Raw genomic sequence first — 27,162 nt, 5'->3', positions numbered from 1 at the left:
GCACCTAAAAGAAAAGATTTTTTTCAAAAGCTGACCATGTGCCTCATAATCCGTTGCGCCTTATGTATGCAAAAAAATATATCATTGATTGATGGTGCCCCTTATAATGCGGTGCACCTTATGCAATGGAAAATCTTTTTCAATATGTCCTTTGTTGAAGCTACGCTTTATATTGCTTAAGCGGGCCATGCGTTGACAGCGAGGTGCCACGTTAAAAACTCTTTTGATGTTACATCTTTTTATGTACACAAAACTATGAGCCATTTCTATAATGGGGTAGGGGAAGCAGGGGGTGGGGCTGTGCGGTGACAATGACGCACAATCATCACACTTCACACTAGTCTTCTTCCTTTTCCCATCTCGGACATCTCAATGGCAAGAATTCATTAGGGAAGGGCGGGTGATACGGAAAGATGGGAAGGGGTGGGATTCGGGGGGTACAAATTACTGATAATGGCATGAGGCTAATGAAGAGAATGGAGAAATGTCATTAGCATTTAAGAGGATAAGATCCATCTGACCCGCTGCCGCCGTCGCCGCCAGTCGCTTTCTAGCTCCACTCACTTAAAGAAGCAGGAGAGTGCGGCTGATACCCAGTGCCTCATTTGCATGGCTGAGTGGAAGCGGATGCTGATTGGTATAACCCCCCCCCCCCCCGACGCTCCCCATACCCCCCCTGTCCTTTTACTTCTCTCCATCTACGCCACCTCTAATGCTCCCCAACCTTGAAGCCTCTTGTTTATGCATCCCAAACAACGCGCGCATGTCCATTCAAGCCAAGCCGCATGGCGACGTGGCGAAAACAAAAACAAAACAAATCAATGAGCATCGGATACAAAACGTGAAACGTAAGCTCGCATGAAAAAGACTCTTGATCGCCAACACGTGCGCCCGGGCGACGATTAGAGCGCAACCACACCTACCGTCGCCTCTGACCTGCGGCCTTTAACGCTAATGATATCAGAGAAAAGGCGCGCATTGTTGCTGCCGACGGCAGGCTTTGGAAGCACAGAAGGCCCACTCATCCTGTAAAAAGGCACAGGTGTCAAACTCAAGGCCCACGAATGCTTGCCGCAATTTTTTTTTTTTTGGGGGGGGACCTTGACGTCTCTTCAAAACCAGCTGTACAAGTATCAATAACCAATGCAGGCCAATTATGTGCTATAATATGATTAGGCAACAAAAGAAATACTAATGAGATTAATTTTACACCATAATAATTTTGGTTTTGGCAAAATGGCAGTCAAGTAACATGAAAAAAAACGAAATAAAAAAATGTAACTACCCCAATTTTTTTTGGGGCGAAACGCTCCAGTCAGTAGACAAACACAATGCAGCTCTGCTTCTGGCCACGACTTTCATCTACATTTAAAGGACAACCGACATCACTTTTTTGTAAGTGTATTTTAAGATACTCAGAGTGAATGCTTTACTGAACAAAAAACACTAGATGTCCCCAGTCCTGCTTTTGGTGCCTTTTTTAGGGGTGGGGGGGGGGGGGGTCGCACCTAATATTATGGTTGTTTTGCAGCCTGCGTTAAAACATATACATGCTCATAGATATGTTTTATGATCTTGTATGTGCATATTTTGATATGGATTATTTGGAAATTGCACTAAATCAGCATGATGGGTAACAAAAATATAAGACTGTATTTTCTGGTAAATAAGGTGCACCTTCAACGAATGACATATTTAAAAACATTTTCCATACATAAGGTGCACTGCATTATAAGGGTCACCTTTAATGAAAGACATTTTAAAACGTTTTCCATGCATAAAGCGCACCAGATTATGAGGTGCATGGTCAGCTTTTGAAAAAATATTTACTTCTTGGTGTACCTTACAGTGCAGAAAATGGTAAATTTGAAGATTCAAAATAATGTTCTGAGTACTTTTGTTGAGCTGCGTCAGGTGGGTCTCTGTGTCTTCAATATCAGCTCTGGCGATGACCTTCTCTGCAGATGTCTGGGCAGTCTTAACATCCACCAAGGCCTGCTTCACTCTCTCTGTGGTGGCCTGCACAGCAGTACAGGGTTATATACATGGAAGGTGTGTATGGATTTTTTTCTTTAATGTTCAGAATTGACGTCGAGACTCTCTTTAAGCATGTTCTCCTATCTTTGTGACTGCTTTATGTCCTGTATATGATAGTTGTCCATGTTAAGCGCTTTTTTACAGCTTCAGCTGTTGTTAAAGCGCTATATAAATCAATATGTGATGTATTGTATTTTGTACAGCCACCCCTTTTTCAAGCTTAGCCAGCTCCATAACCATATAATTTACGAACTAACTCTTTTTTTTTCTGACGAAAGAAGAGAGTTAAAGGTTTTTAACGCTCTATTGAATGTTAAAAAAAAAATTGGACTCTTCTACTGTAAACCACCACCTTATGTTGATGCAATATACAGTAAAGTCTCGTTATATCGATATTCAAGGGGGTCCGAAAAAATATCGATATAACCGGGACTATCGATATATCCGACCCTGTTTGCATGTAATTTTCTCCGTGCGTGCATAGAAATAGTATCGATATAACCGGGACTATCGATATATCCGATATCGATATAACGAGACTTTACTGTATCTACATATATCAATATGCCTTTTCTTTCATACTTGCACTATGTACGGTTTTTTATGAAACATTTTTGCACAGTTATAGTACACCTCAGTCTTCTGAAATGTTTTATTATGCTTAGAATATCTTGTTTTTTTATCCTTTCTCCCCGCACTCCCATCCCCTTTCAAATTGCTGCTATGGACTGCAAATTTCCCCATTGTGTGACAATTAAAGGCTTTCTGAGTTTGATTCTGATGATGTCGTTCTAAAACTCAATATTCTGTGGGTCCTTCAATTTGAGTGAAAATGACAAAAACCCTGGCACTGGAGTGAACGCATTTTTGCACGTCTGGCAGCGAATGAGACACAACAGTACCTGTATGGATTCTCAACAACATTGCCATAAATATAGACACCTTTAGGATGGGAGAGGAGGAACATCTTCTTCCGATACTGTATGTTGTGGCAGTGAGGGGGGCGGTGAGTCAAACCAGTTAAAGATTAGATGACACAATGCCGATACCCGAACGCCATGCATGCACTCATTAATAAAAGCTCAAGAGAGAGAGGGGGGGTGCTTCCAACCCGCCCGTAAACTTTGTTCTACCCGTCTACTGTAGAACCACGACGCGCCGATTCATAAACAAAGTATTGTGAGGTATTAAGCCAACCACTACAGTTTGCGGTTTCACATTCTCCAGACTAGCCCACTGCAGGGGAGGAAGACAAAGGGGATCTAATCAACAAGACAAGCCGGGGTTCCCACGAAAGAAAAGCATCATCAGAGGAACAATGGGGGGATTTGTCAGACAAAACGGAGAGGACTGAATGAGGCTCCATACGAGATGGACTGGACTTGTCTGTGTGCAGCTTGTTTAGCGCTGCTAATTGTGATACGGTACTGTTGCATTGAGGTGCCGCTGGAAGTCATTGTGCTGCCTGCCTCCTATCATCAAAAGGTCCCTGCTTCAAAAAAAAAAAAAAAAAAAAAAAGGCGCTTCTATGGAACCAAGCTGCGCATAGTGAGTGAAGCCAAATATGTTCCAAGAAAGGCCGCTGTAATTTAAATGCAAGTGTCATCAGTCTACGCATAACGTGAATTCATACGGTGTCTAAACAAATTGGATCTTATAAGCTTCGAAAAGACGGCACGATTATAGTCAATCCCACCCCTTCCCCGCCAGAAAAGGTTTACCAATGACTGTTCAGTTAGATCCTATTGTCATTCCTAAACTACTTTTTATATCGAAATCCGGCATCAAACGTTTGCCAAAGAGGACATTTAGAGTGCCTTGTTGTTGTGTCGTGGATACTGTACTCTGATCCCAAGGATGCGTCAGGCGGACACATTTTTGTGATTCAAACATTTGTAGGCATCAGAAAAATGCGAGGCACAGTCTCATCCTTTTTATTCCGGGTCAGAGTAAACGCCATGTTGTTTTTGGTGCTATCTGAGAGGAATGGCTCATTTTAACTCATTCACTGCCATTCACGAATTTATTCTGGAATTGAAAATATGACGTAGACGGCAATTCCCGAACTTGTTCTGGTTTTGCTTATTTATGCTTGGGTGCTGATAAAGTGCCATGGCAATGTTTTTTTATTTGCCACAAGGGGGCAGCATTTCCAATGTTTCCATATTAGCGTCTTGTTTCAGCTTCAGATGTTGTGAAAGCGCTATATAAACCAATATGTATGTACTGCATTGTATTTTGGATGGCCACCCTCATTTCAAGCTCATATAACACTAGACCCATATAATTTAGGAATTAACCATTTCTTCTGATGAAAGAAGCTCTTTGAAGGTTTCTAACGCTGGACTGAATGTTTATGTGGTCCTAAAACTCAATATTTTGCGGGTTCTGGAATTCAAGTCACAATGACAAAAAACCTGGCACTGGAGTGGACACACTTTTTGCACGTCTGGCAGTGAATGAGTTAAAACACTGGCCGACGTTTGAAATGTTTTCTTGGAAATTGATTTTCACTCGGGCACAGATGCAAACGCAGGCATTTCAATTACATACATTTGATTTTTAAAGTTCCAATGTATTGTTGACCGTAACCAGGCAACATCATATTGCATTTGGCCTAAGTGATCCCTGAAAAGGAAGCGTTGTCCTCTCCAATTTTAATTTGGTCACTATTTGATGACGACTGCACTCAATGTCCACGGCACAAGGAGTACTTGACTCCGCTAAATGTGGACAATGGCCCGATTGAAAACTAAATGGAAAAACAAACTTGTTGCTTATCCTTTCCTCATTCACTCACAGTCATTCTGTCACTCAGTCACTCCCACGGTTTGTGACTTGTCCCTGACTTCCCAAAGCGCTTGCTGGCGTGGCGAGGCTACTCGTGAGTTATGGCTGGACGCCATTCTATCATGGCAGAGTGGAGCCAGACAAGGCCGTTTCTCTGATGGGCTGTCTAGCGGCGCGCCATGGCCTCGTCTCACCTCCCCGCGGAGGACGAGAGACAGCGCCACTGCGGATCAAGTTCACATGCGGGACATTTGGAACTTTGAGAGTCAAACTAAGCGCAGTGTAAAAGTGATTCGGTAGCGACGGCGTCAAATGATACCGATCCCAATGGCGGATGGCTCCCCCGAGATAATAGGCCATTGTTAGTCGACCAAAAACACGCCATATTGGGTCGATATGAAGTCAAGTGTACACTCCTCACAGACTTGGTCAGTTGGTGAGAACAATGGCGGCAGGAGGGAGAAAAGACACCGAAACGGACAGTGGTATGACCTGATTCAAACAGCAGTAATTATCCAGTCAGTGCGTGTGAAAGAGAATGGGAGAGTGGGGGGGGGCTGTGGGGTGGGGGGGTAAAAAAAAAAGGTAAAAGAGGTGGGGTGCCGTTGTTAGTCTTACACCAATAGTATTTGTCAGAGTCCCCAAATCCAAAGACCCAAATAATGGGCATCTCACTCCTCTCTCATGACAGCATGGAGATGGCGAGAGAGTGAAATGGAGGGCCGGGGACGAGCCCAGTGGGGGGCCTGCCCCCGGCTGCCTTCCCAAATCTCTGCACTAACCTCATGCGTCGGTGCCAGAAAAAAAATCCCAACGCACATCACGACATAGACATCTCCCCTGACCTAAAAACAACAACAAGCCCCCCGACATTGCACAGCTCGAAAAAAAGCGCTTCCCAGACCCCTACCCTCCCTTTGACCTGCGACTTCCCCACCGCCCCTACACCCCATCACAATTGGTGATTTAACCGGAGTACAGTATGTTAAACGCAAAGTCCCTCCTTATGTTACATTGAAGTGGGTCTCTGCAGATGAACCAGCGAACAGAGACCAGTCCCTCATAGTGACTATAAAGTTGTCAAGAAACAACAAATAATCTGGCTCCTTTAGCCAGAGACTATTACACCCGCGCTGCAAGAAGGAGAGGTACCGCCGCTCGTTCCTACCGACTGCTGTCAGGCTTCACAATTCCCAATGATCACATGTGAAAAAAAAACAAAAAAAAAACTGGACACTTGTAAATATGGGTTGTTGCAATATATCTAAATGCATTTCTTGATTCTGCACTATGTACAGTCTTGTTTATAGAACGGTTTTTGCACATCTACATTTGCACAGTATACAGTTGACATTTTTATTTTGTTATGCTTAGAATATCTTGTTTTCTATCTTTTCACTCCCACCCCAACCCCATCCCTCTTCAATTGCTGCTGTGGACTGCAAATTTCCCCATTGCGGGACGAATAAAGGTATTCTGATTCTGATTCTGATTCTGATAACTGCTAAAATGTTATGAAGTAAGGAATATTACTGTAGTTTTAGAGCATTTGTTGCAGATTGCCAAAGGTCATCTTTATTTAGTTGAATTAAAAAAAATGAATTTCTGTTACTGACAATTTCCTTGACAGGTGACAAATAATTTCTGGATTATTGTTTTTAGTCATAATTCTTGTCATTTTGTTTTTGATAAGTGTACTGCACAATGCCGTACTCTATAAAGTTTTGTGTTTTCGTGTTGTTAGTCTGACAAGTAATTGTCGGGTTGTAAACAAACCAGGCTGTCGGTCGTCGTGAAAGAGTCAGCTGACGATCAGCTGATCAGAAGTGACGTCATTTCTCAGATGTCAAAATAAATTCGAATCAACACCAGAAAATAAAACGATATTGTTTACGTGCATTTTTCAAGTTAGAGTTTTGGAAATGTTAGGCTCTTAAATAAAACTAATTCATGTAAATAATTTGTCGCAAGGTTTTGAATTCGACAGGCATTTATTTGACGCACACCCATGCGTTTCCCTTATGATTTATTGTGAAGGTCATTCCCGGAACGTACATAATATTCAGTTTGGCTTGATGCTACAGTTAGCTTCGTGAATGTGCATCGCTAGCAATGGCAGACACCATAGCCGATACAAGAAGGCTCTTTACCAAGCCCCAAAACCTAAACGATGCGTATGGACCGCCGAGTAACTTTCTAGAGATTGATGTGAGCAACCCCGAGACGATCGGAGTGGGAAGGGGCAGACACACGACGTACGAAGTCAGACTGAAGGTGAGCTTTCATGATTAGTTGCTAGTACAGTTAGCCTGTCGCCTATTTACCCAACGTTTGCAAAAAACACAATATTGGCAAGTGCCATTATGATGATAACGCACTAACGTAAACATTTGTTGATTTGACAAAGTATTTCCCCACAATAAAACAGATTAACCCGGTATGCGTGAAACCGATTGGTTGACAGGATAGCAACATCCGTCAAAACAGGCTAACAACTTTTGGCATGTGATATCTTTAATAAGTGTGACGTAAAGTTTTGTGACTTTATATCAACCGGTTTGTGAGTCATTTTCTTGCTTTTCCTCGCTTTTAATTAAAAATGTCGCAGTTAATTTGTTTTTATGATTTATAATTATGTTTTTATTGCAACGTTGATTGGTGGATACCCGCAGCAGCAGCAGCAAAATCATGAGCATAACTTGGTGTTACATTTGCAAGAAACAGATCAGTTACTTGAAAATGGGAAGGCCTAATAAGCTGTGTTCCCTCGAATTTAGCCGCACCATATGATCTAAAAAAAACATCATCGAACTCATGACCACCAGATGGTTGTTTGTACACTCAAATAATCCTCCATGTCCACTCCACTTTAATCGTATTGATATGAGTTGTGAATTGTGTCCTGTATTCATTGAATGGACCTTCTCTTTCCTAATTATTCTCTCTTGCAGCCATTTGTCTTGCGCAATATGTGGTCAAGTTGGTAGGGAGAGCGGGGTGTACACAGTCCGCTCAAGCAGACAGGATGCCGATCCTCTGGCTCTCCTCCCTGAAAGTCATTTCCTTCCTCTCCCTGCTGAGGACATTGCAGGGGAGTAGGGGGGACCACTTTTCGCAGAGACGCTCCCACAATCCTTTGCTAAACAACCTGATGACTAAGTAAAAAAAAACACGTCCTCTGCCTCATGCTGCAATCATCAGTGAGCGTCTTGTACGAGGCTGTAAATTTGATAACATGGTATTGTTTAACTTAATTCAGAGCTGTTCGTCAAACACTTGCACCTGTTGCAAAACGTGGGCGCTCTGCGTCATATTGGGCTTGGTTTAACACATTAAGCATCATTTTAAAGTACTTTATCTATTTTATATATAACTAAGGTAGTTTTTTTCCTTTGTTTTTGGGTGGAGGGGGCGGGCATCGCATAGCTTATTTGCTCTGCCTCAAGTTCCCACTGCTGTCCCACGTTCAACCCAAAATCGAGAGAGCCCTTGTGGCCGCTTTGAGAGAGTCTTCTTAATCCCTTCATTGAGATGGGAAAGAATGAAATAGGCCAGGCTTGGGGGTGTGGGAGGTGGTTTGCGCACGGCAATACACCCTGAAAATCCACGGAAGGGTAGAAAGCCACCCCCCTTTCATCCAGCCTTGATCCTGTTTCCACTTATCCCGTTATACTCTCTGTGCAAGTCACTCTCTTGCTCCACGTTGCCAAGATCGGTAATGGGCAGATGACCGCATAATGTCAACACCACATCGAGGACTTATTTGCTCAATGAAATGATAAAAGTCCACACTGAACATGAAGTGTGTTTTATTTCAGACCAGCTGGTCAAAGCTGAGAGATGGTTGTGAATAATAAGTTTGTTTTATTTGTTGTTTTGTTTTGTTTTTTTGTCCCTCTGACCCCTACAACCCCTTTACCGGAGGCCAGTTATTTGCACTGGATCTCTCTTAAGTCAGCCTGCACAGTCACTTGTTGACAGGCTGGCTTTACTGTTCGTATTCAAATCAACGGCATCAATCTGCCCTCTTTCACTCCACGGAGATGAAAGCTAACTCGAAGCTGAAAGCAGACTGATATTTGTGTATTTATTCATTTATTTTTCTTCTCCCATGAGCAGACTTGTAATGTCGAGGGTCCCGTTGAAGAAAACGACTTTTGTTCTCATTCAAATGCATTTGTTTTAGCTGGTAATTGAAATCTGGCGTGCCCAAGAGACCAAGAGGAGGGGGGCGGGGGGGGGGGCATTTTATTCATGTCTTTATTTTTGTCTGCGTTTTGTGCTGTTGCTTTCAACACATTACAGACTTATGAATTATGGTGATTTTTATTTTCAATTGTTCCATCTTATGTCTTAATGTTAACTTTGAAGCGAGTGATTTTGCAAGCCGATCTCCAGTTTTGTTGCCGTCATATGTGATAATTCTCTGAAGACATGATTAGTTTGTCTTTTTTTTCATGAGATGATATGCAGAACTCTGAACTTGGGGATCTTACTTTGTTCTACTGTAGATAGGAGCACATAAAAGCCTTCTTATACTACTCTCCCGTCCTCTTTTGTACTCTCTTAGCTTCGTCTTTGCATTCTATCTGGCTTCAGTTAAGGAAAAGGGGAAGGTGGGGGATCTTTGGCCATTAATAAAAATAAGTAGAGATTGAGTGGGTGTGAGGCGGTTGGGGTGGGCGTGCTTGTCAGGCACAGTCAAGTGTAATCCAAAATCTACAGCATCCTCTTGGACAACTATTTTAATGGAAATGGGCAACATATTGTATCAACGCTACCATATCCTACTTGAGATGACAGTATCAAAAGTGGGAGTTGATACTATGGTAACAAAGCAGCTTTTTGCCAGCGCAAGAGCAGGCAGAGGCCGGCGAGCGAGTACACGGCAAGGCGAGAGCAAAAAAATATATATATAAATAGTCACCCCCAACTCTTTTGTTCCCACCCTCGTCTTTCACCATTTCAGAGTATGATGCAACAAGATGGTATTATGTTGCCATTTTTAATGCCATTATTGTGAAAGGAGGTTGGGGGGGGGGGCTTTAGGATGCACGCTCTCCAACTTGACTTGATCTATCCTGCTAAAAGCTAATGCGTGCTGGTCTTGAACTCTTCTCTCGGCAGATGAGTGATCTTTGTCCCAGGCTGTTTTTTTAAAGGCTGCTGCCATTTTCAATGAAGCCATGATATTGCGCCTCACACATTACGCCCAGCCACTCTTCCTATGTAGTGTAGATTGGCTGAAAGGTGAATCTCGCTGGCCTGTTTTCAAGAGGAGTAGCTTTATGCTGGCGTCTGTGTTCGATTTTCGGCTTTTATTATGCCCTCTGATTCCCTCATGTTCATATTGATTTTTATTCTGAGTAGGGTGAACCCAAAAAATTGGGAGAATGGCTACCGGGGGGGGGGGGATTTAATGGCCCTGCCAAATATTGGCAATTGAAATTCTGCCCTCCCCCCCCCAAAAAAAAACAAACAAGTTGATTAAAATGGTAGGTCAAACTTTGCCTTTTTCACAAGCGAAATCTGCTCCCATGTCAAAGTCCGAACAAGAGCCAGTTACCCAAAGTTGACGAGAGAGCAGAGGCGCAAGAAACCCGATCTTTGACTCTGAGGGCCTCTCACGCATCGCCTTTCTTTTGGGTGAGTGAGACTTCTCACTTTTCACTTTTTTTTTGTCATTTGTGCAACACCTTTCTCCTCACGTCCTGCCCGACCAATCTCTTAATCACAGGGTTTGCAGATTCAAAAAGGATTTCAGGGCCAGGTGACTTTCTTTTCTTGACACTGCATCGCCAGTTTCGTCATCTCGTCCAAAACCCTTTCGCAAGCACCACCACCATAGAAAAATGGAATTCTCCGAACCGTTCCGCAACCAAATTTATCGTCAAGAGTACGTACGCTCAGTTAACTGCATTCCGGTTCGCCCGGCGATGGGATTAGAGTCGCGGTGGTGGCAGATTACCTGTAACTGTGATCTGTTGTGTTGAGGATTAACTTTGCGGCGCTCCTTGCTGTGAAGGTAACATTACGCAGCGGGGACAGACGAGTGGAGTTAATGCCATAGTAGTGGGGGCAATAAAGCTAAACTAATCCACTTCTCCTGTGACCTGAGAGAGCCAAAGAGCGAAGAAGGCGGAGTTTGCCTCATTGACAATTTCACCTGGGAAGAACCTGAAGCCAAGCGGGTCCGTTTGGCTTACTTTTTCCTCCTTGTTCTATTCACAAAAAAAGATCAAAAGTTCAAATCGCAACTCAAGCTTTGCACACCAAATTAACCCATTCACTGCCATCCACGCATTTATTCCGGTATTGAAAATATGACGTAGAGCGCCATTCCCGAATTTGTTCGGGTTTTGTTTTTTCATGCTTGGGTGCCGATAAAGCGCTGGCCATGGCCTATAGCAATATTTTTCCCTTCCACAAGAGCATTTCCCTTTTTTCCATGTCAGCGCTTTGTTCCAGCATCAGCTGTAAATGTATACAGACACTCCCCTACTTACATTCGATTTACAAACAACGTTACATCCGAACATTTCTGTAGTAACATATATGTAGTATTCTCTCCAGTTGTACATGTCTTTATCGAACATATATTTTATTAAATGTTTATTTTTCAGTACAAACCAATACAGGTTACGTATACAAGCCTTAAACATACTTATATACACCTTAAAAATACATTTCATACAAAATATAACACTGAATCAATTTACAAACGAATCCAATTTACAAACGACCGTTCGGAACATATTTTGTTCGTAAATTGGGGAGCGTATGTATACTGCATTGTATTTTGGACAGCCACACTCATTTCAAGCTCGTATCACTTCAGACCCATATAATTTAGGAATTAACTTTTTTTCTGGTGAAAGAAGAGTCTAAGGCTTTTTTTATGCTGCATTGAATGTTTCGGTAGCCCTAAAACTCAATATTCTGTGGGTCCTGGAATTCGAGTGACAATGACAAAAACCCTGGCACTGGATTGGACACATTTTTGCATATGTCTGGCAGTGATTGAGATTAAGTAGGTTTTGCATTTTTTTCACTTGTTCTGCAGTCCAAATCTGGTTAATTGAAATATTGGAAGACACATGAGTCTCAAAAGGCAGACATTTAGACACATTTTTAAAGAGCAAAAGGAATCAAACCACTCCCGCACTTCTTAGTCCACTGTCGTACAGATGAAACTCCCGAGCGCTCCTACTTGATGACCAAATACCCCCCCCCCCTCCACACACACACAAGCTCACATTTATTTTCTTTTGCATTTACCCAGCCTTGTAAGTTAACTCCCACCCCCTTTATAGGCGCACTGTTGTTGAAGTCTGCCTATTGAGAGGTCCGCTGTTCATATCCGAACTTACGCCGCGCCGACTTGCTCAATTGCTTTGCCATTGTGGCACTTCAGTAAATTCTGACCTTCTGTGAAGCGCGGGCCCCGCTATTGGGAAAAAAAGTAATAATAATCCTCATTCAGCCCCTCCTCATTCGTACATTGTCATTGGGATGGCCATATGCTGTCAGGATGAGTGAATAGGTTTGCTGTTTGAGCCTGTGTTCTCTGTCAATGTCAAAACATCTCCCCTTCTTTCAAACCAAAGCACTGCTTTCAAGTGACCATCGACGGGGTGGATTATGCGAGCGTGTCCATCGCGCTAGCGAACATGCAGAAGGAAAAAAAAATGGCAAAACAGTGTGAATGGGGCAGACCTTGGTGAGCCACACAAGTGATTTTTATGGAAGCCAGTTTCAATTAAAGTCTTTGCTTTATTTTTTAAACTGAGACACAAAATAAAATCGCTTTTGGTTACCCACATGTATTTATGCGGCACAATACTTGCGTCTGATCGTTGACAATTAAACGCTTTTATTAAAACGCCGTAAGAAGCCCTTTTTATCAAATTTATTAGGTTTGATTAGATTAGATAAGCCTTTATTTGTCTCACTGTGGTGAAATGTACATTTTACAGCACTAAAAACAAAATACAGGAGCTGCTGTAAAGGCAGCCCCTGTCGCGGCGGCATCTTGAAGTCAAAAACTAAATAACAAATAATGTGACAACACAAAAAAAACAGACCGTCTTCAGTCTTAAGCATTTTCCGTACCCTCTTTGTTACATGACACAGTTGTAGATGAAACAGGAGAGGATCAAAGCGTCCTTTTCACCAGTGGACCTGGTATGTCATGGTGGGATATGCACATCTGCTACGAGCTAAATGTTGAAAGCAAACACGAAGCTGTAGCATCCATTGATAAGAAGAGATTGTCTCACATCTCCTGTCCCACGTAAATCCGCTTCAATTCCAAGCTGCGACAACACCCACCTTTTCGCTGAACAAAGTGGGGCTGTGAAAATTGCTTTGACAATGTTCCAAATATATTATGACAATGCATAACCAAATTTTAGTTTTGCTGTGTACACTCAAAATATTCTTTACAGGGTATGATGGATAGTAGTCTCCAAAGATAGCAGCAATCTCAAAAGAAGTGACTCAATTTTCCCCCTTTCCATTTTTGTCTCCCCCCCCTCCCCGCAGACTAACCTTCCCATCTTCAAGCTCAAGGAGTCGAGTGTACGACGGCGCTACAGTGACTTTGAGTGGCTAAGGGGGGAGCTGGAGAGGGAGAGCAAGGTGAGGGCCACCCCCCACCTCCCCCTTTTTTATATTTTCATAGCCTCGCCGATGAATACAAAATTGTGTCGTGTTTTCAACCTTCAGAAATTTTTGGAGCACCTCAACCTCCACAGAAATCGATTTCCAGAGTGTACATTGAATGAAACATTTGTTGTTTTTGTGCCCTTCAAGTACTACCACTAATTTTTCCAGAGCGCTTTTTTTCTGTTCAGGTTGTCGTGCCACCCCTGCCGGGGAAAGCTCTGTTCCGCCAGCTGCCCTTCCGAGGGGACGACGGGATATTTGATGACTCTTTCATCGAGGAGAGGAGACAAGGTCTGGAGCAGTTTCTAAACAAGTAAGCCATCAGCTCACATATCACTTGACACCCTGAAATGTCCATGTTATGATATTACCACACTGTTAAGACGATAGGACACATAGGAATAAAAAAAAAATCATACATTGTAATTCCCATACGAGAGTGAAAAAAAATGGCCGGTGCCACTATGACATCATTAAATGTATTTTTTAATGACACGTAAACAGTCGAGAGAGTAAACTGAGTTTAAATACCTTTGAGTACAGACGCTCCCCAACTTACGAACGAGATACTTTTCGAATGGTCGTTCGTAAGGTGAATTTGTTCGTAAGTTGCTTCAGTGCTATATTTTGTATGAAATATATTTAAGGCTTATATAAATGTTTAAGGTTTATATAAGTATGTTAAAGGCTTGTATAAGTAACATGTATTCGTTTGTACTGAAAAATAAACATTTAATAACATATGCTCTATAAAGATATGTACTGTAAAGTGACCTTGAGAGTTTTGAAAGGTGCTTATAAATGAAATCTATTATCAAAGTCAGCTTTACTGTCAAATATGCTAATATGCATAACATACAGCACGCTATCTAGCTAGCTACCTAGCTGGCTATCTATTAGCTATCTGGCTGGCTAGCTAGCTATCTCGCTGGCTATTTATTAGTTATACGGCTATCTAGCTACGTAGCTAGCTCTCTATCTATTAGCTATCTATTGGCTATCTATCAGCGAGCTAGCTTTCTATCTATTTGAGTTACTTCCGGGTTGAGTGAACGCTGGCGCTTGTGGCTGCCGCTGCTCACCCACAGAAAAATCTATCCTGTGACTGGAAAGTGACCTTGAGTGTTTTGAAAGGCACTTGTAAATGAAATGTATTATTATTATTAATACATCTACAACTGGAGAGAATACTACATAATGTTACGACAAAAATGTTCGTACGTACCGTTTTTCGTGACTCAAATGTTCGTAAGTGGGGGAGCATCTGTATTGTAATATTACATGTCTACATGTACTGCCGCACCATTTGTTGTTATCTGTTGCTTACGAGCACATTTAGCGTTAGCAGCAAGCTAAAGGTCTTACTTTTTAATTATTATTTTTTTTTATTGTCCATGTATGTTTTTATTGTCCAATTTCTACTAGAAGAGGCCCGAAAACGGGTTATGGGTCTTAGCGAATGGGAGTTTCTGCCTTCTTGACATTTTTCTTAAAGCTCAAAAGCATCCAAAAGTCCCTCCATCAAGTTCCTTCAACTTCTCTCACTCGTGTTCTTCGCGCTCCACACCCTGACATGCGCCGTCTTCTCTAATTGTCATTTCTAATTACCCAACGGCACAAGTTATTTTCCACACATTTTGATTCGTCCGTGTAGTTTTAATTCATGATAATTACAACTCAAATTACAGCGTGCGTTTGCACGTGATCTTTTGCATCCTACACCCCCCCCCCCCCTCCCCACTTCCCACTCAGCTGCCGAACAATAAAAGTTGCAATGCCATTGTAATTATTTACTTTGATTGCAGACTTGGTCGTTATCTTTGTTTCATGTGCAAATGCTTCCTTGCTTTGGTTTAAATGTCAAGTGGGCTATGAAATTCTGTTGTTTTTTTTCCGAAACTATGTGTAGATAATTGAAATCTTGTTATATGCATTGCAAAGCAATGAACCGTCACCGTTAATGATATTATTGTTCAGACTTCAGACCAGACGGCGGCTTTGATTTAGAGCTTTGTGAAGAGGGTATCTTTCGGAATGCACGGTTTGATAGTCCGGCGGCGAAAACTAGTTTCTTCCCTGATGTTTTAACGCTTATAATTTGTCTTCACTATTTTCCATTCGAGGTTAAGAACCGAACTTATAATGGAATCATACCTGCGGGTCTCAGGTGCGCGGCATATTTCTTGTTTGTGCGTCATCCGCCGGGGCACACTGAGTCAAGCCTCATGTCAAAGTGGCTTTCGGAAAGACATTTTAATGGAAATGACAAATTGATTTTCCCTCCCTCAAGTCATATTCAACGATCGTTACTCAACGTTGGTTTTTTTTTCTCGCATTGACTGGTTCTTGAATTACTACTGGAAGAATCTAGCTTGCCTGCGCTGATGCAAAAAAATAATCATAATTTTCCAGCCACACTTGCACATGATTTTGCCCAAAAAGGGCCTCTCATACACAAGAATGGAAGGTAAAAGTAGATTTTTTTTGCATTGTTCTCCATACGACAAGCAAAGCCATGATTGGTGCATCTGTCAATCAAAAGTGTCCCTGTCCTTTTCTTGCCATTGTGTCAAATATGCATTAAAGCCTGTTTTGTGTGTGTTTTTATGTGTTTTCAGAGTGGCCGGTCACCCTTTGGCCCAGAATGAAAAATGCCTGCACATGTTCCTGCAGGACGAATCTGTGGACAAGCACTACACCCCATCCAAAGTCAAACAAGCTTAAAAAAAAGAGAGAAGATGGCGCAACCTACTCGCCGGCCAACCCGGATCGGACTTGGCCAGCCCTGTCAGCCATGTTTGGACCACCCCATCCCACATCATTGCTTCTTCTCAGACCAAAAAAAATACAAATGAAAAAAAAAGAGGAATTCTACACCCCTCATATATATGGAAATGCCACTAACGTGAGTGTCAAGTTTATATTTATCACGAGCTACGTCTTGAATTTAATCAATTTGTCCAAAGAGGAGACCCTCAGCCTGGACTCCCAAGTCGTGATTGGCATGTCGCACGAGTGGAACTTAAAAAAAAAAAAAAAAAAAAAAAAAACGTTTTTGACACCTCCCCCCCCCAAAAAAAAAAAAAACTTGTGTGTGTTTGTCCGTGTGTCCAACAAACCAGCAGTTTCCCCGTTCTCACATCTCTTTTCTAGCAAGTCCAATGACACAGAGGGAAGCGGCAGTATTTCTATTGCCTATATTTGCATTTTGAGATTTATATACTGCTGTGCCCTTTTTTTGTTTGTTTGTTTGTTTGTTTGTTTATTTTGAAGATTTTCCAATAAAACAGATGAAATATCTACTGCTTACCTGCATGCATTTTTTGTTCGCCTCCTGTTAAATGGAAGCTACCAAAAAATATTATTCTATAAATTACACCTTGACTCATTATTAAACACAACAGTAAACGGTAAGCTTTTTTTTTTTGTCGCTATTTTTCATTTTAGTTAATTTGCTCAACACAAACTGCATTTTTAGGTTTCCCTCCCCTCAAACATTTTTTAAAGTTTTTTTTTTCTCCTAGATTTAAATTTATTTTAACTGTTAAAAAGCATTCGTCTGCACCAGTGTGAAGGTGTTTATTTTATTTTCTAGGGAAGGACTAATGATAGCATATTAAATTTATTTTTAAATAAAAAAAAGTATAATAATAATACATTTAATTTATAAGTCCCTTTCAAAACTCTCAGGGTCACTTTACAGTCACTGGATATTTTTTTCTGCGGGAGCGGTAGCCACATGCGCCAGCGTTCACTCAACCCGGAATAACTCAAATAGATCGAAAGCTAGCTAGCTAATAGGTAGCTAGATAGCTAGCTAGCCAGAACTTTGAGGACTGTATTTACTATTTTGAAGTTTTTGACTTATTGTTTTTTATTGGAAACCATAATTTTCATTAATAAACCGTAACCCGGATTTGGATAATGAAAACCGCATTTTGAGACCATAATTTGAAGCCCTAACTTTCATTTGTAAACCTAACATCGGTTTGAAACCGTATTGTGACGCCTTAATCATGGTTTGAGACACTCATTCAAAATGGAAACACTGATTTCAAATTTTGACCATGTCTCAAAACATACCTTAATTTGACACCCCAACCCTATTTCAAACCCCTAATTTAAAACCCAACCTTTATACATCTTTATCAATTCCGTGTCTTTTATTCATCAGGTTTCACCTCTAAATAGTTATAACTCCCAAATATTTACATCAAAGTCAAATCACCATCATATAATTTCACAAAACAGCTCCCCAAGTGCTGAATATTCATATTTTTTTGTCAATCCTTGTTAGTGTCTCACTTTTAAGGTGACCTAAACATTTTAATGTTGTGCCTAGATGCAGACACTGAAACACACAAGCACACCACAACGTCTTTAAGTTGCATGTCCATTGCAAATTGTGGAGGTGGAGGGAGTGCATCATTTTTTGTTTGTTTTGTTTTTGGCTTCCTCCAATAGGATTGAACACAGCAATAAAATATTAAATTGGTCATCAAGCTCATTGGTCTGACAAGCGCACTCGCGGATATTTTCCTAGACAACGTCTTTGTCAAGTCACTCCCCAATAGTTTCAAATCGGCCGTCTTAAATAAATCGCTTTCTTTTGTCCGCTCCGTTGCGTCTTTATGGGTCAATCTATGATGGCGGTTACACTAATCCTTTAACCTTAAGCCTTCGTTCACTTGCCAAGTTGCTTTACTTGTTTTCTTAACGTGTGTTCTTTCATACAAATGTGCTTCAGCTAACTACACCCCCTCCATGTTCAAGTCTTTTCTCTTTCTCCAAGCAGGTGAGGTCATATGTCACTGGATTTGTACATGTCAGAAAGGAGCCTGGTGATGGGGACGTTGCCGATGGTCTTTTTGAAGAACACCTCCTCGATGGTGGACGGGCCGACAGATCGTAGGGACGGCAGGAGAAGAAGCAGCTTGCCGAATCGGCACGGTTGAGTCGGGTACCTGCAACAACACATCATTGCACAATCGACACGACTGATATTTGCATCGAGCTGCGGAAACTGTAGTGTGAATTTAAGTGATTGCTGGAAGTAGGCCTGTTTCAAGCTTATCGTTTGATTGAATGTTAAATCCTGTCATTAAAAACATATATATCATGTATATTGTGAGAAATGATTGTAGATAAAAATGGGATTCCGTACTTGAACACAAATTCTCAATGCCCAAAATATTATCAAACGTCGGCGCGTGTAACTCCAATTCCACAACATTGGCTAATACGGACGCATCCCTAATTATGAACATTCGAGTTACGAACAACGGTAAAAATGAACGTTTTTGTTGGAACATATGTAGTATTCTCTCCAGTGGTACATGTACATATCTTTATATAGCATATATTTTATTAAATGTTTATTTTTCAGGACAAACTAATACAGCTTACTTATACAAGCTTTGAACATACTTATATGAACCTAAAACATACTTCTATAAGCCTTAAAGGACAACCGACACCATTTTTTTGTTTTCTAATTGACATCCGCAAAACGTTTTATAGCATCTAAAATACCCAAAACATGCAGGCTGTTATTTTTAGTCAAATGCAAAACACCATTAAAAATGACTTCGTGTCCAAAAAGTACTTCAAATTGAACCCTAAAGTGGCCAGTTTCAGAAGGTCCCGCCCCCTTGTTCGTGATGTCACGCCAAGACGTCTTGCCTTGGTCGAGAATCAAAACAATGGCTTCAGATTCGGAGAAGATGCTTTCTTGTTACTCATGCAGTTATGAATATGATTCAAATTGTTCTGAAGAGGAAAGCATAAATGTTTGCAATCGATTAAAGAAGTCCTATCGTATCAATTCGAGCCGTCAGGACTCCAATGTAGCGTCTCAGAAAATACACAAGATGGCGCCCAAGCTCCGTTGAAAATGGGCTGATTTGTCTGCTGGTTATTTGTGTCAAATAGTATCAAATAGTAGTCTTGGTGCAACACACAACGATTCACCATTGCGTTATTTATGTTTTCCTTCTAATTTCGTCATCAACACGGATCAACACAAAGTTTTCAGAACAAAGTACCCAAAATGCATTGTGTGTCGCTTTCTCAGTCAGGGGCGTTCCTGACGTGACGTCACGTAAGGAATCATCACCAACTCAAAAACAAGACTTCCTGAATATTCAGTGCGAGACTTAAAACATAACATATAGCTAGTGCTGTGGAATCTTTGTAAAATACGCTCAGTAGAAGTCATTTGAAGTGGTTTTACAAATTATGGACACAACTTGTCCGGAGGCGTCGGTTGTCCTTTAAACATACATTTCATCCAAAATATAGCACTGAAGCAACTTATGAACGAATTTACCTTACGAACGACCGTTCGGGACATATCTCGTTTGTAAGTTGGGGAGCGTCTGTAGTCTTACCGAGTGTGAATGTAGCTGTTGAGCGTGAGCTGTGCCTCATCCTGCAGTGCTGCAATGGCACTGGCGTTGCGGAAATTTCTCAATTCTGCACCCCCCTGTGTCGGAACTGTGACCACAAGTGGGATTGTTAAATACGAACCCAAAACAGAGCTCAGTTAACTCATTCACTGCCGTTCATGAATGTATTTAAATTGAAAGTATGACGTAGAGCGCCATTCCCGAAATTGTTCGGGTTTTGTTTTTTTCTTGTTTGGGTGCTGATAAAGCGCTGGCTAGACCTCTGGCAATATTTTTGCCCTTCCACAAGGTGGCAGCATTCCTCATTTTTCCATTTTAGCGCTTTGTTCCAGCTTCAGCTGTTGTTAAAGCGCTATATAAACCAATATGTATGTATTGCATTGTATTTTTTTACAGCTGCCCCCATTTCAATTTCAGATAACTCCAGACCTATACAATGTACGAATTAACTCTTTTTTTTCTGATGAGAGTAGAGAGTCTGAAGTTTCTAAAACTGTACTGAAGGTTTATGTAGTCCTAAAACTTCATATTATGTTGGTCTTAGAATTCGAGTGACAATGGTAAAAACCCTGGCACTGGAGTGACACACATTTTTTGCACGTCTGGCAGTGAATAAGTTGAGAACAATATCTGGGGGCTCTCACCAGCTTTGAACGTCACGATACATTTCAAGCACGCAAACTCCGTCGCGTCCAACCGCATCTGCCGAAATCTGGTGACCACCTCTTGAAGCGCTTGAATCTCGGACATGATCTTGTTCATTCGCTGAGATTCCGTATTTTCGCTGTTCATCCCTGGCGATTGACATGGCAATAGGATGTGAGAAGGTAGCGATACACACATAGGCCTTATACAACAACCGAGTCTTCGTGACGTACCGGAAACGGCAAGTAGAGTTGTAGAGTCGACCGGGATAGCCCACTGCGCGATACCCAAGACAAACAATTCCCTCCATGCGTCTTCCAACAGAATCAGCTGCAAAAATTACAATTACATTTTTTTGTGTGAGTGAGAGAGACATTGTATGAAAAAAACAGCACGTAAGGCCAAACCCAATATCACAGATTTGTGTCTATTGCCGGTGGTCCTGGTCCCCATTAACAGTGAAAAACAGGGGGTTACTGTAATTTGAATTTCTACTGTAATTGTGTCCCAAAAAATACATTATCCATTCTGTTGATTCATGTCCACCAAACGCGATCACATTTAACCTCCCGTGGGGCCACTGCTAATCCCCCCCCCTACTTTCCCTCCCGACTCTTGTTTGCCTTAATCCCCCGTCACGCGCGGTTGAACGTACCTGGTCAGATAAGGGGAGGGTGGAAAAAGCGGGTACACTTTTAGCCCACTTAATGCTCATGAAGAGAAGGCGGGCTGCCGATTCGCACACGGATTCGGTGGCCACCTCATAGAGATACATGGGGGTGGCACTGACTTCGTGGGGGTACTGCAATAAGGGAGAAACCTGGGATGCGGTCAACACCTCGGAAACAGTCAGACTCATTGTACGCGCCAAAGGTCGAATTCCAAGCCACGGCACCTGCTTTTTAGCGATTAGTGTTGCTTGCGGCGGATTTTCTGCAAAAAATCTAATTGGTGGATTTGTGCCTCTTATGCGCTAAATCGCGACAAGAATTTCAACTTCTGACCTTGCTGCAGAAAAAAAAAAATCTGTAAATAATAATATTAATAACACAAAATTCAACTCAACGTCAAACTTTAAAGGACAACCGACGTCTCCGGACAAGTTGTGTACATAATTTGTAAAATGGCTTCAAAAACTTCTACTGAGCGTATTTTACAAAGATTCCACCGCATATAGCTATATTTTACGTTTTAAGACTCGCGCTGAATATTCCGGAAGTCTTGTTTTTGAGTTGATGACGAGTCCGTACGTGACGGCACTGAAGGAATGCCCCTGACTGAAAAAAGGACACATTGTAGCAGTCCTTCCATCACGTCAATGCATTTTGCTGTGCTTGTTTGGTCTGAAAACGTCATATTGCACCAAAAAGAGCCAGAAGAGGGCGACCAAGCTCCATGTAAGGAATTTATCAGCCTGTGGAAACGGGCTGATTAATTGCTCACACGGTGCTTGGTCGCCATTTTCCGGCTCTTTTTTGGTGATACATTTCCCCCCAATGTTGTCTCAAAATGGCACGGAATTTATTTAATTTTATTTATTTAATCGATTACAAACATGTATGCTTTCCTCTTCAGAGCTATTTGAATCATATTCATACCTGGATGTGTAACAAGAAAGCATATTCTCCAAATCTGAAGCCATTGTTTTGATTCTCCAGCAAGGCAAGACATTTTACTGTGACGTCACGAACTGGGGGCGGGACTTTCTGAAAATGCCCAATTCGCAGCTCAATTTTTTGCAGATTTTGGACACTTTAAGTCATTTTTATTGGTGTTTTGCATTTGAATAAAAATAGCCTACTGCGTGTTTTGGGTATTTTAGATGCTATAAAACGTTTTTCTTATTTCAGTTAGGAAACAAAAAAGTGACGTTGGTTGTCCTTTAAACAAGTTATGGTGTAAATATGCGTATACTGGAAATTATATTTTCAAGCAATAACATGTGAGCACTCTAAACCATCCGTAAACTTACCATAATTTCCGATGTATAAGGCGCACCCCCAATGAATGCTGTATTTTCAAACTTTTTCCATGTGCGCCTTTTACAGCAGAAAATACGGTAATTATATGTTAAGTATAATTGATGTCAACAATTTGTTGCGTGAATATTATTTTCCTATTAAGAAAAAATTCCTCTATCATCAATTTTTTTTACCCATGTTTTTTTATGTATAAATCAAATCCTTATAATTATTGGGAAAATCCGATGACATTTGTATGTAGGAGTATGTATAAATCTATTTTTATTTCATTATAATGTATAAAAATCCCCTACTGTCAAAAGGACTGAGTTGCGTTTTCTTCTTTGGTATAATCATTTATAAACTATTAACTAGCTGTTGTTAAAGCGCTATATAAATCAATATGTATTGTATTGTATTCACCACAATATTGATGTTAATTTTTTCATTCAGCCCTACTCAAAATACAACAGGGCAGTTAAATCGGTGCTACTTTCTGGAGTTTTTGGGCAATTTGAATCAGTTATAGAATATACTTTTTTTTTAAATAAATAAAATGTGAAAGTTACCTTTGGGGTGGGCTGTGCCAGGCCCACAATGGCCTGCCTCTCTGGTGTACTGGCCACCGTATTCATATCCAAAGTGTGAGGCTCCAATTGCGTGACGGTAGTGAAGAAGGGTGGGCCTGGCAGAGAGGAGCCCGGGAAATGCGCTGATGACCCGTTGACCTCTTTGTGACCTCGGAAGTATAATGCCACTTGTTTTCGAATGGTGGATGTCCGAGGTCCCCGCTCGTGTTGGACGGCTGAAAACAGCACGGTTAAAGTCCAAAGAATTTATCTTTAAAAGAATCTAGGGGAAAATGTTTAATATTGGCGTGACTTTTTTTAAATTTCTTAATAAAAATCCATATGATCTTCCATATGTTGCTGAATTGTCCGAATAGATTAAGGCTGTTTGTGTGTGTGTGTCCAAAAAATATAATAACATGCCTGACTTAATTCATTGACTGTATTATGGTCAATTCAAACTCATAGAAAGTTTGTTTGTGATTCTAATTTTTTAACTTTAAGTTGTCTGTCTACACGTGCTGCTGCACCACCCATGTTATAAAATGAAATTACAATTGAAATATATCCTATTAACATTAAACAGAGAACAGTGGGTGTTTGGTTAAATGTATAATATTGCTTGGATAATATTAAATTTAACAGTAAATTCCAACTTTGATTGGCATTCAAAAGCTTGACACCCCACATTTCTGCAAAAAGCCAAAGCAAAAAAAAAAAAAAAAAAAAAAATCAGCCAATAACAAAACTCGCAACTCGGCCCCAAAATCAAAGAAGCTTAATTATTTAAAAATATTTACACTGCAATATTTACCATCTTTATTCATGTTGACTTCCAGGCACTTTTTCAAACGGCAAGCTCTGCATTGATTCCTGTGAGTTTTGTCCACAGGACAGCCACCCTACACACACACACACACACACAGACGGAAAGGTGTGTTGTCATATAATAGCTGCAACCGCTCCTATCCTTATATTATCTTCCCAGGAGACCAATTTCCAGGTGTTATCATCATCAGGCATTTATCGACCCCCTCAATGCAGCCTTATTGCTAGGAAGGGGGGCGTAGTATCCCGCCCCCTACTCCTTGAAGCCTCGCTTTCAACACATTAGATTGGATTACACCTGATAAATTACAACGCACCGGCGCGTTGAAACCATTGAAACCAAGTCAGTGCGATGCGTTCAAACACAGCTGGAAATTGGCCTAAACTCGGTGAAAACCGGGGTGGTTAAAAACTGGCACGTAAGTGGGGCTGCTAACCTGAGAGCCAGACTTGCACACATAGGTTCTGTTTCGGCGAATGCTCCTCTTGAAAAAGCCCGAACAACCGTCGCAGGCGTACACCCCATAGTGCTTGCCAGAGCTGCGGTCCCCACACACTTTGCACGGGATGTCCAAAATGCGACCTGCAGTGGCAATTCGGTCATTAAAAAGTTATAGTACAAACAAGTTAAGCAATGTTTCGAGACATTTCTATATTACATATGTGCATCGGGTTTTTAAAAGTCATTAGGCAGTCATAGATGTGACGCTATTCTTTTTTCGGACTTTGTGCTGTTCTTGAACCGGCCATTTTCTATACTGAGACATTAGTGTCCTTGAGAGCGCTTAGAAATTAAATGTATTCTTATTATTATTATTCGTTCGGTATAGAACTAAAACACATATTTTAGTTACTTTTGCAAATGTGTCACGGTAAAGATGATCAGTCGTATAAATACCTTAATTTTATGGATGAAAGTATATTCAACTCTTTTTAGTCCACATTCATTTAAGTCATGCACCTGCATTCTTATCAAGACAAAATTCATATGCCATTATAATTAACTTTTTGTTTCGTGAATATTATTTTCATCAAAAGATAAAATCCATCTATCATCACATTTTTACCAATGTTTCTTTTATATATAAATCAAATCATTGTACATCATTATTGCGAAACTCCCTTGCGCTTTTTTTATGTATGAGTATGTATGTAATCTCTTTTTATTTCATTATAATATATAAAAATCCCCTTCTGTCAATCGTATGTTGTTTTTGATTTAAGAGTCATCATTTCAGTGTTTAATGTTACGCCTAGCATTACTTTCTTTGTATTTTGATTGTGCGTAAAATGTTGGACTTTGCATTATTGGTGGGTGGGGTGCAAGAACAGTTCAGTATGTCTATCGAACCCTGCAGTAATGACTATATACAATTCCTATTGGTCATTATAATGTTACATGTGCGATAAATCAACATTTCAAGTCAAGTTTTATCTCACCCAAACATAGCTTCGTGTATAATGTTTAATTGTAACACTCATATTAGTCATATTTATATAATGGACATTTTTTTTTTGCATTTTGGTGAGGAGGGGGGTCATTACACATTGACGATTGTCTCTTTCTCGGTGGACAGTGGCCTCCATCGACCATGGGAATTCCGTTGTTTCAAAATAAAGGTAAGCAGGCCTAGAAAACATTGAGCACGAGGTGGGGCTCCAGGGGGCGGCCGTGGGTGTCACATTAAACGGGGGGAGAAAGTGTTAACTTAATGATTTGGTCCCATTGAAGCCGGTCTGACTGACCACATCTCGACAAGTTGCCAAATCGGTCTCATAATGGGACTCGACAGCTGCTTTATCCGCCAGGTCTTTTCGGCCTCGAGATTAGGCAGTGACACCGAGCCACCGCAATCAACTTCGTTTTCGACAAACTCCAATCAAGTAGAGGCAAACTGGCTACGGCCTTTGATGGGATTTTTTTTTTTTTTTTTGGGGGGGGGGGAGTAGTCGTGGTGGTGGTATTCAAATCTACATGGGGAAAAACAGCGTGTGTATGGGTGATGAGGATGATGGGGGGCGCCTCTGTAATTACACTGACGTTTAGCCACCTGCTCGCTGATTTATCAGATAACCGTCCAGAAAAAAAAGTTGCATGGGAATAAGGACCTGTAAAATCATAATCATAATTTCAAGGACACTCGATGCTCATCAATATGAGGAACTCTTTTTATTGTTTATTATGTTTATTTATTTATTTCTGTAGACTTTATGGCCGACTTGACTTGGATGGATGAAAAGTGATGTGAACATCCGGCAAATTTCAGACGCGGAATAAACGATAGCCCTCCAAAAAAAAGGCACGAGCCAAGTTGATTCTCATAATTACGATTTTTACACTATAAAATGCATCACTAATCATTGTTCGAGGATGAAAACGGTAACGTTAAATGAATTCGACACTGGTGCGTGACGTAATTACTACAAGAGCAACATTATTCGTCTTTTCTATATGATGTTATTCCAAATTGTACACGTACTTAATATTTTTAAATTTTGAGGATTTTTTTTTTGATTGGGAGAGTGATTGATTTTCAATGCGTATTTGGGCGATAGTGCATTCACATTTTCAATTGCCATACGTTAATTTAATTGGGATTAATTACAAGGCCCCTGATAGAGGAATTTCATGTAATCTTTTTATGCGTTTAATGGAATTATATATACACACACACACAACCATATATATATATATTGGGGTGTCTTTGCAAAATCACTTCTGACGTTTTAACTAGAACACATCCAAAAATAAATAAATAAACATGACAGCCTTTAAAGTGTTGAAATCAGGAGAAGACCAGAAAAAAACTCCCCTCATTGCTAAACTTGTTCTTTGGGACAATGCAAAGGAAGTTTACACTTTGCATTTTAATGAAAACAAAATAGAATACAATACATCAAGCTGTGTTATATGACGAGCCCACCCTAAAAACATGGTTGATTGCATAGCAAAGCCAAATGGATGATGGAGTGTAACTTTCAAGTACATTTTAAAACGTTTTTTAACACAATTTACTGATTTTTTTTGGCACGTTAATGGCATAATTTGCCACTTACTTGACTTGACACTGAGAATATCCAAACAGCCACTTGTTGATCCGGCAGGTTTAGTCATCGTCGATACTCAAATGATGAAAAAGTTCAGCCTGAAAAACGTCCCTTCGAAAAAATATTTATAAATATAAAATAAATACTTGACTTGATCTTGCTCTTTTTTCTATCACTCGTCCCTCCAAACTTCCACAGTGAATCCGCGCT

At 40.8% G+C, this 27,162-nt stretch overlaps 2 protein-coding genes and 2 long non-coding RNA genes across 6 annotated transcripts in view; 2 read left to right on the top strand and 2 right to left on the bottom strand.

Moving 5' to 3' along the window:
* LOC148883808 (uncharacterized) overlaps positions 1–2,623 on the top strand; it is a 21,807-nt gene extending 19,184 nt beyond the window's left edge. The window contains exon 3 of the long non-coding RNA XR_016118420.1: positions 1,965–2,623. This is a non-coding gene — a long non-coding RNA (uncharacterized LOC148883808). The remainder of the gene's footprint in view (positions 1–1,964) is intronic.
* LOC148883807 (uncharacterized) overlaps positions 1–13,360 on the bottom strand; it is a 19,084-nt gene extending 5,724 nt beyond the window's left edge. The window contains exon 1 of the long non-coding RNA XR_016118421.1: positions 10,796–13,360. This is a non-coding gene — a long non-coding RNA (uncharacterized LOC148883807). The remainder of the gene's footprint in view (positions 1–10,795) is intronic.
* Positions 6,902–16,794, top strand: snx3 (sorting nexin 3). 2 transcript variants are annotated; one of them, XM_089021578.1, is made up of 4 exons: positions 6,906–7,101; positions 13,372–13,467; positions 13,683–13,807; positions 16,113–16,794. In XM_089021578.1, exons 1-4 carry the CDS (start codon positions 6,940–6,942, stop codon positions 16,216–16,218), a joined length of 489 nt encoding a protein of 162 aa, XP_088877704.1. In that variant the 5' UTR covers positions 6,906–6,939; the 3' UTR covers positions 16,219–16,794. The 2 variants fall into 2 exon arrangements, with proteins under 2 accessions (XP_088877705.1, XP_088877704.1); XM_089021579.1 differs by lacking the exon at positions 13,372–13,467 and having other exon boundaries at positions 6,902–7,101.
* nr2e1 (nuclear receptor subfamily 2, group E, member 1) lies at positions 16,520–27,162 on the bottom strand. Of its 2 annotated transcripts, none has more exons than XM_089021575.1 (9): positions 26,962–27,162; positions 24,342–24,487; positions 23,891–23,978; positions 23,077–23,312; positions 21,202–21,366; positions 20,780–20,876; positions 20,546–20,695; positions 19,884–19,989; positions 16,520–18,458 (listed from the first exon to the last, which is right to left on the bottom strand). In XM_089021575.1, the coding sequence occupies exons 1-9, from the start codon at positions 27,017–27,019 to the stop codon at positions 18,296–18,298; spliced, it is 1,209 nt and encodes a 402-aa protein (XP_088877701.1). In that variant the 5' UTR covers positions 27,020–27,162; the 3' UTR covers positions 16,520–18,295. The 2 variants fall into 2 exon arrangements, with proteins under 2 accessions (XP_088877701.1, XP_088877702.1); XM_089021576.1 differs by having other exon boundaries at positions 21,202–21,348.

This window comes from Hippocampus bargibanti, linkage group LG19, assembly GCF_051943395.1.
Source record: "Hippocampus bargibanti isolate YZ-2025 linkage group LG19, ASM5194339v1, whole genome shotgun sequence".
Classification (NCBI taxonomy): domain Eukaryota; kingdom Metazoa; phylum Chordata; class Actinopteri; order Syngnathiformes; family Syngnathidae; genus Hippocampus; species Hippocampus bargibanti.
This window is presented reverse-complemented; position numbering and strand designations above follow the sequence as displayed.